General features: G+C 33.8%; 1 protein-coding gene across 1 annotated transcript in view; it reads left to right on the top strand.

The window, feature by feature from the left end:
- Window positions 1-13,726, top strand: part of LOC112055162 (kazrin) — a 199,762-nt gene extending 186,036 nt beyond the window's left edge. Inside the window, exons 16-22 of the mRNA XM_052885385.1 lie at window positions 2,264-2,473; window positions 2,596-2,754; window positions 7,299-7,422; window positions 7,705-7,849; window positions 10,033-10,144; window positions 10,655-10,947; window positions 11,826-13,726. Coding sequence (XP_052741345.1) covers window positions 2,264-2,473; window positions 2,596-2,754; window positions 7,299-7,422; window positions 7,705-7,849; window positions 10,033-10,144; window positions 10,655-10,947; window positions 11,826-11,964 — 1,182 coding nt within the window. The 3' untranslated portion in view covers window positions 11,965-13,726. The remainder of the gene's footprint in view (window positions 1-2,263; window positions 2,474-2,595; window positions 2,755-7,298; window positions 7,423-7,704; window positions 7,850-10,032; window positions 10,145-10,654; window positions 10,948-11,825) is intronic.
- The last annotated feature ends 343 nt before the right edge of the window (window positions 13,727-14,069 follow it).

Here is a 14,069-nt window from a genome sequence, read left to right as displayed (position 1 = left end):
GCTATAGACATTTACGTACAATTGCACACTCATATATGTAGACACAATAGTAAATTTATAAAATGTACTAAACCAACTATAAGTTGTCCTCTCCAAACGTAGCTAGCAATTAAAAAAAAATTTAGTACAGACCACATGTAAAATAACTACGTCCAGAAAAAATACTGTTTCTAAAGTATAAAACAAAAAATAGTTTAACATGAGTGCAGCAAACGAAATCTGGTCTTATTACTACAATAGTTATTAGTTAGAACATTTTTACTTTCTTTTATTTAGTTATTTAGTTACCTACTCGTACTTATAGCGATATTAAGGGCAATAATACTATTTTCATGCAAATTTCTCAACATTGTCGCAGCATTAAGTTATTACAATATCATACAACGTTTTACTATATTGCTATCATATCAAACAAACAATCCATTAGCTACGTGTAACATCAAGTTATATCAAAAGAAAAAAAACTCAATTTACATATTTACATTAACAACTTACATAACACAAACACGTAAAATCAACTTAACGTAATCTAAATTAGTTCCGTCTCACGAACTTTTCACGGCGAAACTGTATAAGTAGATAAATATACATTTTCATGGAAACACATTTATTATTCACAATAACAATTTCGTTACATTTATATGGAAATGAAGTCACAACACAGTCCTTTAATAAATTCATCGTGGCATTTGTTTATTCAAATCACGTCTGTTATCGGTTCAGAACGGAGAGATGTTATTAATATTGTTATAATTTTATATCGGAGGACAACAATACAATAGATTTCGAAAGCCTTTATAGGCTTATTTTCAACTAAGGCAAGAATAATTTCTTCGTTCCTGATTTGCATTGCGAAAATATGTAATGCCCTTCTAGAATTCATTTCTGCTTCTACTACACATGTACACTATACTGTTAAAATTTCACGATGAAATCTATCATCTCATTATCATCATTGTAAGGATCGTGAATGTCTCGAACTGCTAGAAATAGGACTCTTGTAAAGACTTGCCAAATAATACTGTCTGGAGCCGCATGAATCCAGCTGCTTCTCCCTGTGATCCATCTTACCCGAACTTCCCCTAGGTGAGGGTATGATACACCCAGAATGATATAGCGTCAGCTAGTGCTTTTGAGAGGTATGACGTAATTTAACGTCATATGCCAACAGTATGCCGAATCATTCGTGACGTTACAAACCATTTATGCCTTACTAATCAAAACGGAAAATTATATTATTTTTCAAATAAACAAATTAATAAACACGAAAAATAAATTAAATCTTTGTTTAGGAAAGCCTTCATAAATTTAAATAAAATTAACATATATCTATAAAATAATATTGCAATTGAATTCTGACTTTTTCATAATAAGCAATTATTACTTAATAATATAGTGGACGCTCATTTTTCTGAAATAGAGGATATGGAGAATTAATAAAACAAGAATGAATATAATTATAATAACCATTTTTCCATTTTTCTGTTCCTGTTTTTATTTTTATGTTTATTTCAGAAAGATTTCTATTGTAAATTACTTGTTTGACGGTAATGGTACTTTCTATATTATTGGGAGGTCCTGTATTCGATTCCAACCAATAAAGAATTCTAAAATATTTTCTAAATTGAATTAGAATTGGTAGGAGGTCGCGCTGGCTAGGTACTATCCTACCGTCCAAACCTTATCACTATGTCATTTATGGTTCCGTTGTGATTATGTAAACTTGTAATTTTAAATTTAATTTATTTGTACCAGACAGCCACCCCTCATATATCCGCCTTACCACTTTTCAACTATGGTAAATCTGAAAAAATTACAAATCAAAAACTGAATTTAAATTAGAGTAAAATTGTTAATTATGTACAAGTACGATGAATGTATGTAATGTATATAGCATGAAATACGTATCGTACACCAAATTCTGAAGATACCAACAACTTTCTATTTCGATAATAGTTTCTAATACATAGTCGCCATTCCTGCTGAACTGTATTATTATTTATCAACCGACGCCCCGCATAATTCCCGTTCCCGTGAAAATACGGGGATAAAATATAGCCTGTGACACTCACAAATGACGTGGCTTTCTAGTGGTAAAAGAATTTTCAAAATCAGTTCAGTACACCCGGAGATTTTTCTTTACCTCTCAACACCACAAACTTTACCTCTATAAATTATTAGTAGGTACCTATTAGATTACGATACACCTAGTGAGAAGTTGACGCGATAAAAGCGTCAAATATTGTGTTCTCGTTGTTTCTAGATCCGTGCTTTGAATGGGCAGGTTCTGCTCGAGCTCACAGACACGGACCTGGAGGTGGGGCTGGGCATCAACCAGCCGATGCACAGGAAGAAGCTGCGGCTCGCGATAGAGGAGAGGCGGCGACCTGATCTCGTGAGGAACCCCAGCATTGGGCAGCTGACTCACGCGTGGGTCGCAGCCGAGTGGCTACCTGATTTAGGACTTTCGCAGGTATACAAATCAAATCACCTACTTTGTTTCAACTTTTATCATTATCAACCCATATTCGGCTCACTGCTTCGCTCGTGTCTCCCCTCAGAATGATAATTCTAATTTTCATAATTCGCCAACAGTATGCAGAGTCGTTCGTGACAAACCTCGTGGACGCCCGCATGCTGGACACTATCAGCAAGAAAGAACTGGAGAAGTATCTCGGAGTGACGAGGAAGTTCCACCAAGCCTCCATCGTGCATGGTATCCATCTGTTAAGGATAATGAAGTACGATAGACAAGTAAGTGAACACAAAGTAAACTTTACAAGCATTGAGGCCCTTTTAATTCTTCACGCAAAAAGAGAGGTGTTATAAGATTGACGTGTCTGTCCCTCTGTCTGTCTGTGTCACCATAGCTCCCGAACGGATGAAGCGTTTTCAGTTTAATTTTTTGTATTAAAGGTGATTTATATGCGAGTGTTCTTATACATGTTTGATAAAAATCGGTTGTGGGGCCCCCCCCCCACAAGTGGGGAAGAATAACCGAATGTCTGCAAATATACTCTAGTGAGGTCACAAATGAAAGCGCACTGAAAGAGAATTTTGGTGACTTGATGAAAACACGATTTCATTTTATGTTATTAATGAAAAAAATGCTGTATTTTTTTCATTGTTAGGGTTCCGTAGTCAACCTTCTAGTTTCGCCATGTCGGTCTGTCTATCTGTCAACAGTTTACCTCTGTGACTATTTCAACTAGAAACTTTAATTTAGCATTTAAAAACTTCAATAAAGTCGTAAAAACATCTGAAAATATATTTTATATCTACAAAACCTCTACATGAATAGTTGACTATTAGGGGTTTTCAAAGTTCTTAATTTTAACGGCGGTTTTAATAACAATAAAGTAATTAACACTCGATAATTTAGACTATTTTAAATTGGCCGAGATTTCATCCGATAAAAATTTTATTTTTTCGGATAATTTATTTTCCTTATTAAGTACTTTCATTCTCTTATTCAGAGAATATTATTCTAAATCTACCTTTCAAATCTTATGAAAATCTAATATTTATAGATAAGTACGTACATTGACGTTGTATATATATTTACGTATGTAGCACGTACTAGTAATAGTATTACGTACGTAGTACTTACCTACGTAGGTACTTTTCGATTTCTATACTCTTTAATCTATACTAATATAATAAAGCTGAAGAGTTTGTTTGTTTGTTTGATTGAACGCGCTAATCTCAGGAACTACTGGTCCGATTTGAAAAATTCTTTCTGTGTTAGATAGCCCATTTATCGAGGAAGGCTATAGGCTATAAATTATCCCCATATTCCTACGGAAACGGGAACCACGCGAGTAAAACCGCGCGGCGTCAGCTAGTAATAGATACTGATGGGAAAATCGCTCAATAAATTTAGTCGTGCTACCGTCTACCGACAATGGGTAGCTAGGTAGGTATTATAAGAGTTTGATGTCACCTTTAAACATCTCATTACTTAGTCGACCTATTTTTAGCCGAGAGCGAGTCGATCTTCAGCCGCAACTAGGCTGTGACCTTCTCATAAACGTAATAACCACGGAAACCATTTATTTTATATCCGCAGCGAGTGAATGTAGAGCGAATGGCCCTTATTCGTAATTCCTTATGTGTAAATACTAAAACAATTTAGGTATTACTCACTGAACTTCATTTATTTATCAATATGTGTCGTGATTATTGACGAATAAATATAGCATGGAATAAAGAAGAAAAGTAAATAAAAGATAGGTATCTTAAATAACTAAACTTACAATATTAACTAAAAAGAAAAAAAAATGAGAGAAAGAATAGATATTCTATTTTACTATCTGTTCATTTATATATTTTTTCAGGATGAACAAGCAGGGCATAGCTGGTTAAGTAGTGAAATTAAAATAGTCATGCAGCTAAAACTCATTAACAACCCATATTTTAAGGTTCACTTTTGAGCACGAGTCTCCTTCAGGATAAGGGTTAGGCTATAGTCCATCACGCTAGCCCAATGCGGATTAGCAGACTTCACACACTTAATAGAGAATTAAGAAAATTCTCAGTTACGCAGGTTTCCTCACGATGTTTTCCTTCACCGTTTGAGACACGTGATATGTAATACACACAACTGAAAAGTTGGAGGTACATGCCCCGGACCGGATTCGAATCTACGAATCGAAAGCAGAGGCCATATCCACTGGGCTATCACGTCTCTGCTAAAATTAACCATATTTAAAACAACAGTTTTAATATTAAAAACGTTAATAAAACATATTTTATAAAAAAATAACTCAATCTTTAAATAATTTATTTGAGTCTTGTTGGTTTCGGAAAAATGATTTATGTAAACAATATCTAAGCTCGGAGAAGATGCTCTTTTTCATTATAATCTATTCAATTCGTAAAATAAACACGCAGTCCGCGATAAACGAGGAAAAATAAAGGGAAAGCTAACAAATGGCTACACGGAGTTTTATGGCAAGCGTCCACAGATCTGCATCGTAAGGATCGGACTCATCGCAGCGTAGTATTCTTTGTATAGAATATCATACAAGTGCGTCCACTGATCCGCATCATACCGATCGTATCGAATGGATTTTATCTACCGTCACATTAAAAATACGTTATATTATATGGATATTATATGGATGCCTACCATAAAGGTCGGTCAGGTAAAAATTTCTTGTCCGACAGGATATTATGACTGAAAAAACTATCACAACAGCTTAGTAAGTACATTGCGATATTAAAAATTAACATTAGGTATCAATATTATTTAGGTATATCTTTATAGGTATATATAATTCGTATTCTTACTACAGCCTTTCTTGATGAATACTGTTTACCTAAAAATAAATTAGAAATGATGATAGAAAACGCATGTAATTTCATAACTTATTTATCTTAAATTATGTATTGTTTGTATATAAAATGTTATATAAAATATATTTACCATATCTAATTGTTCTAAGCTTATTACCTAATCAAATTTATTTTGATTAATTTAAGAACAAGTTAAATTTAATTATTAGTAGGTGTGAAATGACTAGTGATTTATACCCTCATTTTTAATTTGTTTGTTGGTAAACAGTACTCATCAAGACAGACTGTAGTATAATTGTTTTATTTAATAATAATCTGACCCTGGCAATGACGTTATTCATCATCATCATCATCATATCAGCCGATGGACGTCCACTGCAGGACATAGGCCTTTTGTAGGGACTTCCAAACATCACGATACTGAGCCGCCTGCATCCAGCGAATCCCTGCGACTCGCTTGATGTCGTCAGTCCACCTGATGGGGGGTCGGCCAACACTGCGCTTACTAGTGCGGGGTAGCCATTCCAGCACTTTGAGACCCCAACGTCGTCAATGACGTTATTAATATTTTCCAATTAATATTCTCTTTTAAAAATTCCAGACAGACTTTGTACAGAATTTGTCTACGTTCATTTTGTCGCTTCGCATTTATTATGAGTCACAGTAAATTATTACGTCCATGTTTATTATTCTTGTTATTACCATCACATTTATAATCTTTCGAGAATTTATTATGAAGCATTTCTTCTTTTCATCTGGAGATAAAAATATCTGCGAATTCTTAAAATAGGCTTAAGTACTTAATTTCCTCAGGAAGGCGTATGCTTTGAAAGTAAAAATGCCTAAGCCCTTATTCGCACGAGAGCTTTTTTAACGGACGTTAAAAAGCGTTCAAATATAACAAATGCATTTCCAAGTATATGTACACATGACGGCGTTTTTAAAACACGACGTTTTTTTTTCGAGCCGTGTAGCATTTGCAATTGGCGTTGGAAATAGACCTTCATTTAATTTCATACTATATTTTGACTCTCGTGCGAATAAGGAGCAAGTCCTCATTTGTACGAGAGAAAGCGATACGTTAGCACCCAGCGTTGGCGCTTTTATTCACGTCCTTCATTTAAGAGTGTGCAATATGTAATTTGGTGGTTACAAATGGTTCTGGATCTCAGATTCTGGAAAAGTTAGGAGCCTGATATTTGGGTAAATGATATTTCAAAGTGTTAGTTTCGTTATGACTATACAAAATACACAATTTGTAAAACTTTTCTCGATAGTTTATTTTTTTGGAAAAAACATGTTTTGCTCACATTTTGCTTTCAATCTCAGGAAAAGCAAACTTATTTTCTTAAAGTTTTGTTTTGTATAGAAAATTAGGTATATATCTTGAACATGGCCATTTTGTTTTTCGTTATGTTGTTTAATTTACTTGAAATTAGGTAAAAATGATTTTGGCGCTCACGTCATAAATTTTGCATCGCGCGTCAATCGCTCCGTGCTTTTCACTCACGTGAAAGTCATAATTCGGCGTCTCGTTTGCGTTTCGAATTTTATCCATATCGTACCGACGCGCTGTGCGCTCTTAAATTCATGGTCTATTTCCAACGCCCAAAATTGAAATAGCGTGTTGCTATTTCAATTTTGGGCGTTGGAAATAGACCATGCTCGGATAAAAAAGCGTCGTGATTTAAAAACGCTGTCGTGTGAACATATACCTTGGGAATGCATTTGTTGTATTTGAAAGCTTTTTAGCGTCCGTTAAAAACTCTCCTTCGAATGATGCCTTATTGTGCGCGTAAATAAAATGAAGTTTAGCACAGCAGAAACGCGTTGTTGGTAGAGTGATGCAGGATGAGACGTGAGGCATAGAAACCCATTTACCAACAAACCGTTGCTTAGCAACCGAACCGAAGAATGGAACAAAACCGAGCTTTGTTGAAGCTGTAAATCTTATAATTTTATAGACTAAAACTAACTTTTTTTATATCTTTGTTTCTTAGGCCTTAGCAGTAAGGCGACATCAGTGCGAAAATGTGGACGCAGATCCATTAGTATGGACCAATCAGAGATTTATGCGTTGGGCGCATAACATCGACTTAGGCGAATTCGCTGATAATCTTAAAGGTAAGTTTTACCAGCAACCAAAAAAATCAGTGTGCCTAGTGGGAGTTTTCAATATTTTCATACTATCACGTTGACGTTTACGCAAATTTTTATGGAATTGAAACAGTTGTGCAGTAGTGCCACTAGATGGCGCTGTTTCAATTCCTTAGAAATTCGCGTTTACTTTACGTGAAGGTAACAGTATCAAACTGCCACTAGGCCCTCTGATCGTAGCACAGCATAGGTGACAACAAAATTTGCCAGTATTTTCCTCTCGACGAACTCTGCTCTTATTTCTTACAGATAGCGGAGTACATGGTGGTCTAGTAGTATTGGAACCATCGTTCACGGGTGAGACCATGGCTACTGCTCTCGGCATACCACCATCCAAGAGTATAATACGAAGACATTTGGTGGCCGAGTTTGATGCTCTAATTGTGCCAGCAAGGTAAACAAATTTAATTATTATATAATAAATAACATTGCATAGTATTTAGCATTCTTACATTTGGTAACTGACTATAAATTAGATATAACATTTCTAATATATAAATAGTAAAAAACGGAAATTTACTATAATGTCATTAGCAAAATGATGAAACACAAATTAATTTCATGTTTGTTTGTTTATTTGACATAAGTGACGATTTAGAAAGTAACACCTTGAATGAAATTACTGCACACTATTAATTACTAAATTAGTTAATATATGATGTATAAGACATAGATATTTATACAAAAGAGATGAAAGTGCAATATTTGAATTACTAAAGAGAATATGCAATATCACAAACAACAGTATAAAGGAAATTGCACTGCATGTCTGCATAGTCACTGTCATAACCCCGTAGGTATGCAACCTGTAGATGATTATAATATACGGTGCAATCCTGCAGGTATACGATATTTTGCCAGGTGGAAGAACTGCAAGTGGAGGCTGCCCGAGCATCCATGTTGTCCACAAAACAAAGATAAATCCAAAAAAATCAAAAAGCTCTCCTTCAGGAAATAAATGTCGCTTCGATGTCCTTTCACAAAAAAACTGTATCTATGTAAAATTCCCAAAAAAAAAAACAAACAAAAAATTTGTAAAAGTGCTATTTTTACACGAAAGTAAAACTATTCTGTTGCGATTTTGTAGAACTGTTTCTTCGGATTGCTCATTTACAACTTTTTTATCGAAAACTTGACGAGCGGTGAAGACTGATAAGTAATAGTAGGAGTCGTGGTTTGTGAGTAAAATGTAACGAAAAGTTCTCAATGGAAAACTTTACAACACTATTTGTCGTCCCTTCGCCTTCATCTGTGTTAGATTAGGTGTTCTCTCCGCGTACCCCAGATCTGTCCGACGTGCAGTAGTTTAGATTTGTCAATGTTATTCGAAAACAATCAATTTGGTAATTTTAGTAATTGTATAACATACGAAGTAGCTTGTATTAGCATAAAAGCATGAAATGCTTTATGTTACTTATAGGGGGCGAGTCATGTCCCGTTACGAAAATATTATGAGAAATACTACTAAACTTTAATTTCAATTTTTAACACATTTTAAATACATAATAAACAGTTTAAATTTCATTAAATATCATTAGATATAAAACCAGAACCATTCACAATAGCTTTAGGATTACAACAATAAATAGTATTTACTAATATTGTAAGATAACTATGTTTTTGACTTGTATACATTCATATTGTAAAGTTGAGAATGGTGTATTAGTTTTATTGTAAAATTATTAATTGGCATATAAATGTGAATAAATCCTTATAAAAAGATAAACCTAAGGGATATCGAGCCAATTTCTTTTCTTGACCATCACCCCTAAACTTGGCGATCCTTGCGTCGAGACAGAACGGTAAACCATTTTATCGATACGTCATGAATGCCTCTCTGTCATCATCATTAGACCGCACTCTCGGCCTTTGTCCACTCTGTCCGTACCAACTTTCTTTCTTTCATAAAACATTGATTGGTTTATTTTTAATCATGCGTAAAACAGTTTTATTGATTTCCAAAAAAACAATGATATAAATTATATCTACTTGTCTAATATACACATTATAATTATTATCATTGTTATTTTCATCTTTTTTAAAAAGAAAAATATCGTTCGTTTTGCTACTTTGCACGAATTTGTAAAATGTATTCATGTTTATCATATTCGATATTCTTCTTTTACTTTTTGATGTTTCTTGTGTTCCTTTTTAGGCCATTTTTTTATCATACCTGTACACAAATAGCATGATTCGTTTTATTTTTAAGTGCATCATGCTTTTGGTGTCTATGCCGATTTGTGTTGAAGTTTCTCTAGCTCTTCGTACATATTGTGATTCCTATCCAAATCATTTGATCCTTAATTGATCGGAACATTAAATTTGTCGTCATTACTTTAAATATAAATTTTGTACAAACTAAGATGTTATAAAAGCAATGTATACATATGTACCTACACATTACAATAGAATGTGCATGTTTGCTTTTTGTGTTAGCGATGTTTGTACAAATTAGTGCAAATTTGAGGGGGTAATGAAGATTTTTTTTAAAGCTAACCGCTATCTGGCTACAGCCCATGTTATCTCAAATTTGTACCTTCAACAGAGTGGCTTACTACATGGTGTTCAAACTTACAGGAATATGTTCGGTCATCAGATAAGAATGTTGGGACGACCGTTCTCAAGATCTGTCGCCACGGGATTGCCTGGAATTGATTTTAGTGCTGACTCGAGAAGACACAGTTTAAGAGTAAATTTTTAATTTAACTAACTTCATTATCATCAGTATGTTTTGAATACCCTACTGTACTACGGCTCTTTCCTTAAAAGAAAGAGGATGGGAAGATTAAGCCCACCTTGCTGCTCTAATGTGCGTCTTCGGCTGATAATGTATGACCCGATACTAATGATAAAGACCATGGCTTAATTAGCTCCCCGAAACATGAAGAATGAATAAAACTACCAGCTTCTATTAGCAGCGGAGAATATCTCACAATTAAAACTCAATATTTCATAGACCAGCCAGGATTTGAACCTTCGACCTCATGCTCCGAAGCCGCATAGACAAACGACTAGACAAACGTAGCTATCTTAGTAGGAAGAAAATTTTAACTACACAAATTCTATTTGTTGTTTATATTTCATTTCCATTTTCTCTTTGTATATGATCAGTTATCTTAGTATCCATAACACAAGCTACACTTACTTTAGGGCTAGATAGGGAAGCATGTATTGTCCTAATATATTTATTTATTTTCAGGGCTCAATAACACGTGCACTAGGAGCGTTAAAACCCAAACACGACCGCCCATCCCCGTCTAGTTCTAGCGAGAGTTCCAGCGTCATGAGTTTGACGCAACCCTACATGACGTATTCGCCACCCATCGCCGTGCGAACCCTCTCCCAACTGAGCATGACCTATGCCCCACCACCCACGCTGCAGGAATACGAACCTATATACACTCCGCTGAGCTTATATTCCCAATCAAGTGTATCTACACGGGACAGTATGACACGACTCAACGATATCAAGGAAACAGGGATTACTCACAGGTAAGATTTAATATAAGTATATTTAATGCTTGAATGGCGACCCCGCACTACAAAGCGTAGTGTTGGTCGACTGTCCACCAGGTGGACTAATGACATCAAGCGAGTCAAAGGGGTTTTTTAAATACAGGCGGCTCAGGATCGTGATGTTTGGAAGTCACTACAAAAATCATATGTCCTGCAGTGAACGTCCATCGGCTGATATGATGATTATGATGAAGATTTAATAAAAAACAGGTGAACATCATAATCCACTTTAAGTAAAAATGTTACTTTTGTTGTCGTTCCTTAAAGTCCCTTAACTTAACAGTCTTAATAACTTAACAGTTATGTAGCAACTTCACCAGAGGGCTTAGATGAGAAAAGAATCTCTGCAAAAGTAGACTTCTTGTTAGATTTAGACTTGGACCTCAGTTTAGAGACACGTTACAACTGGCGTAAATTAACTGTAATTTGTGACCTTCGACTGCCACGGTTCAGTTGCGATCTTAATTATAGAAAGTGTTCATTCCTCAATTATTATTGACGGTTTAACGGTCCATGTAGATTTCTATAAAGGATGATAACTTTTGACGGATCAATCAGAGGAAATAAACACATTTACTTCAAAGTTCATTTAAAAAAGCGCTAACTAAATAACTATATAATGCTAATTGGATGTTGCTAACTATGAATATAAATTAGCATTCTGTGTTTGTTTTTGGTTCAGTAATTCAAATTTTACCTATTGATAGATTTATCTAACATTTAGTGCACACCTTTACTTCTGATGACAAATACAATTCAATATAGTTAAATTGTAAGATATTTTCTCACAATTCTCTCAATATGGGTATCAAATAAATACAACCGGTCAATTAATATCGTTTTCTAATTTCTAGATATGGACATAGAGCAGAGCAAGCCCACAGAGTGAGCTCTCCATTGCCCAAGTCCGACGACAGCGTCGTCAAGCAGAAGAGACATCGACGCGTGAAAAGCATCGGTGACATTAACGCATCAAGCAAAACATCTGTTTAGTAAATTGTGGTTGTTATTATTAATAACAATTAAACATTAATAACAAATAAAGAGAACATTAGTTTAACCATAATCGTGGTGAAACTGTTAGAGCTGTTAATGCATAAACTGACAGGGATTGCATTGGTAATGAGGTTGAATAAAAGAGTAGAACTAATGAATGAAAACCAATGAATCATAATTATTATTATTGTTAAATGAATTTCGTTCCTTCAATGTGTAGTTAGAATTCAGAGCACATTCGCTCTTCGTGTATGGCATTTATGATTTAGCACATTATTTTGTCTTTAGTATCATATATAAAATACCTAAAAACTTATTTTTAATACCCTAGAGATTACCCTGTGATGTTGTGAAATAAAATAAACGTTGTAGTTTTTTTTCCAGTTATTGTAATCTAATATCTAAATAAAATAATTGTAAAATATAAGAAACGTAATTAGTAAAAATTCTATGCGTGTTTGTAAAAATACCCACATCTCTGCAATTTTAGATCTACAGTTTATTTTTTGTGTAATGTCATATACCTACTTTGAACGATATTGTATTTTTCGAACTTTTAAAAAAAATTAAATTCTTTCTTTCGATCTTTATAAATGTAATAAATGAATAATTTACAAAATAATATGTTCCTATTACTATGCTCCTAAAATTACATCTCATAATCGTTTAGCATATCACAATTTCGAAAGAAGCTGCCGTACAGACTGATATCTATATCATAATAATTAAGTTCTCTCTTATGATATTTACATTTAACATGGTTTTTTGAAACATAGGTTACGTATCTTATAATATATTCATAATTTATAATTTTTACAACTGCTTTAATAACTTTGTAAAGAGACTCTCCACATTTAGCCGATTTTATTTATATTATTAATACCACATTCTGATTTTTCAAAAAAATGGCATAAAAATATTGCTAATTCAAATGAGGGTGAAATAAAAAGATTTAAGCATAAATAAATTCGGAACTTCTATATAAAAAAGCTAAAGTTAAAATTATTTAAATCTAGTTTGAGAAAGATCACTCTAAGATCACCTATAATTTAAATGAAATATAAAACATTACAGGTAAAAATATTTTACCTTATTTTATTTTAAAGCGATCACATTGCATTTTAAATAAATGAAATTTCAATTAATTTTACTTTAAGACTCTGATAAGTAACATCACTCAGTCAATGATGATGTTGGGAATATTTTGAAAAGGAGATCCACAGAAAAGCTCTGCAGACCCTAAATTATTAAATTATGTAATAATATCGGTTATAATTAAATATGGAAAGACTCTACTGCTGTATTATTGCCGATTACTGTGATAAGAAAAAACTCACAATACAAAAATAGGCATCAGCGGGACTATTCTGTTTTGTATAACTCGCAAGTGCGAGTTTCGAATTCACCTCCATTTCTCTCTGTCTAGAAAAAGAACGATAAGTGAAATCGTAACTCGAACTCGAATTCGAACTCGAACTCGAACTCTAATTGCGCGTCTACACAAAATATCGTCACAGAATAATCCTCCAGGTTTACAAATATAAAAATATTATTAGTCAATTTGTATTTATTATATAATATTTTTTATGTATTATCGCAATCGAGCTTAACTTCCTACTATATTTAATGAATTGTTGTTTTTATTTAGTTGGTTTTGTTATTAATATTATTTCAAATGTTTTATTTCCGATGTTTTGTGATTTCTTTTTACATTGTGATATTTGGGTTACCAATATTTAAATATGAATGTCTTAAATAAAAGTGAAATTATACAAAATTGTTTTACTTTGCCTACCTTATGAATAAGACTACGAAATCAAGTGCAGCTAATTATTAATATTAATATCATATTTGGCTGGTGGGAGGCTTTGGCCGTGGCTAGTTACCACCCTACCGACAAAGACGTACCGCCAAGCGATTTAGCGTTCCGGTACGATGTCGTGTACAAACCGAAAGGGGTGTGGATTTCATCCTACTCCTAACAAGTTAGCCCGCTTCCATCTTAGATTGCATCATCACTTACCATCAGGTGAGATTGTAGTCAAGAGCTAACTTGTAAAGAATAAAAAAAACGATTGATAGATGCTTTAGAGAATCAATCA

The sequence above is a fragment of the Bicyclus anynana genome, chromosome 14 (assembly GCF_947172395.1).
Source record: "Bicyclus anynana chromosome 14, ilBicAnyn1.1, whole genome shotgun sequence".
Lineage (NCBI taxonomy): Eukaryota > Metazoa > Arthropoda > Insecta > Lepidoptera > Nymphalidae > Bicyclus > Bicyclus anynana.
Note: the sequence above shows the minus strand (reverse complement) of the source record. Positions and strands in the feature narration are given on the sequence as shown.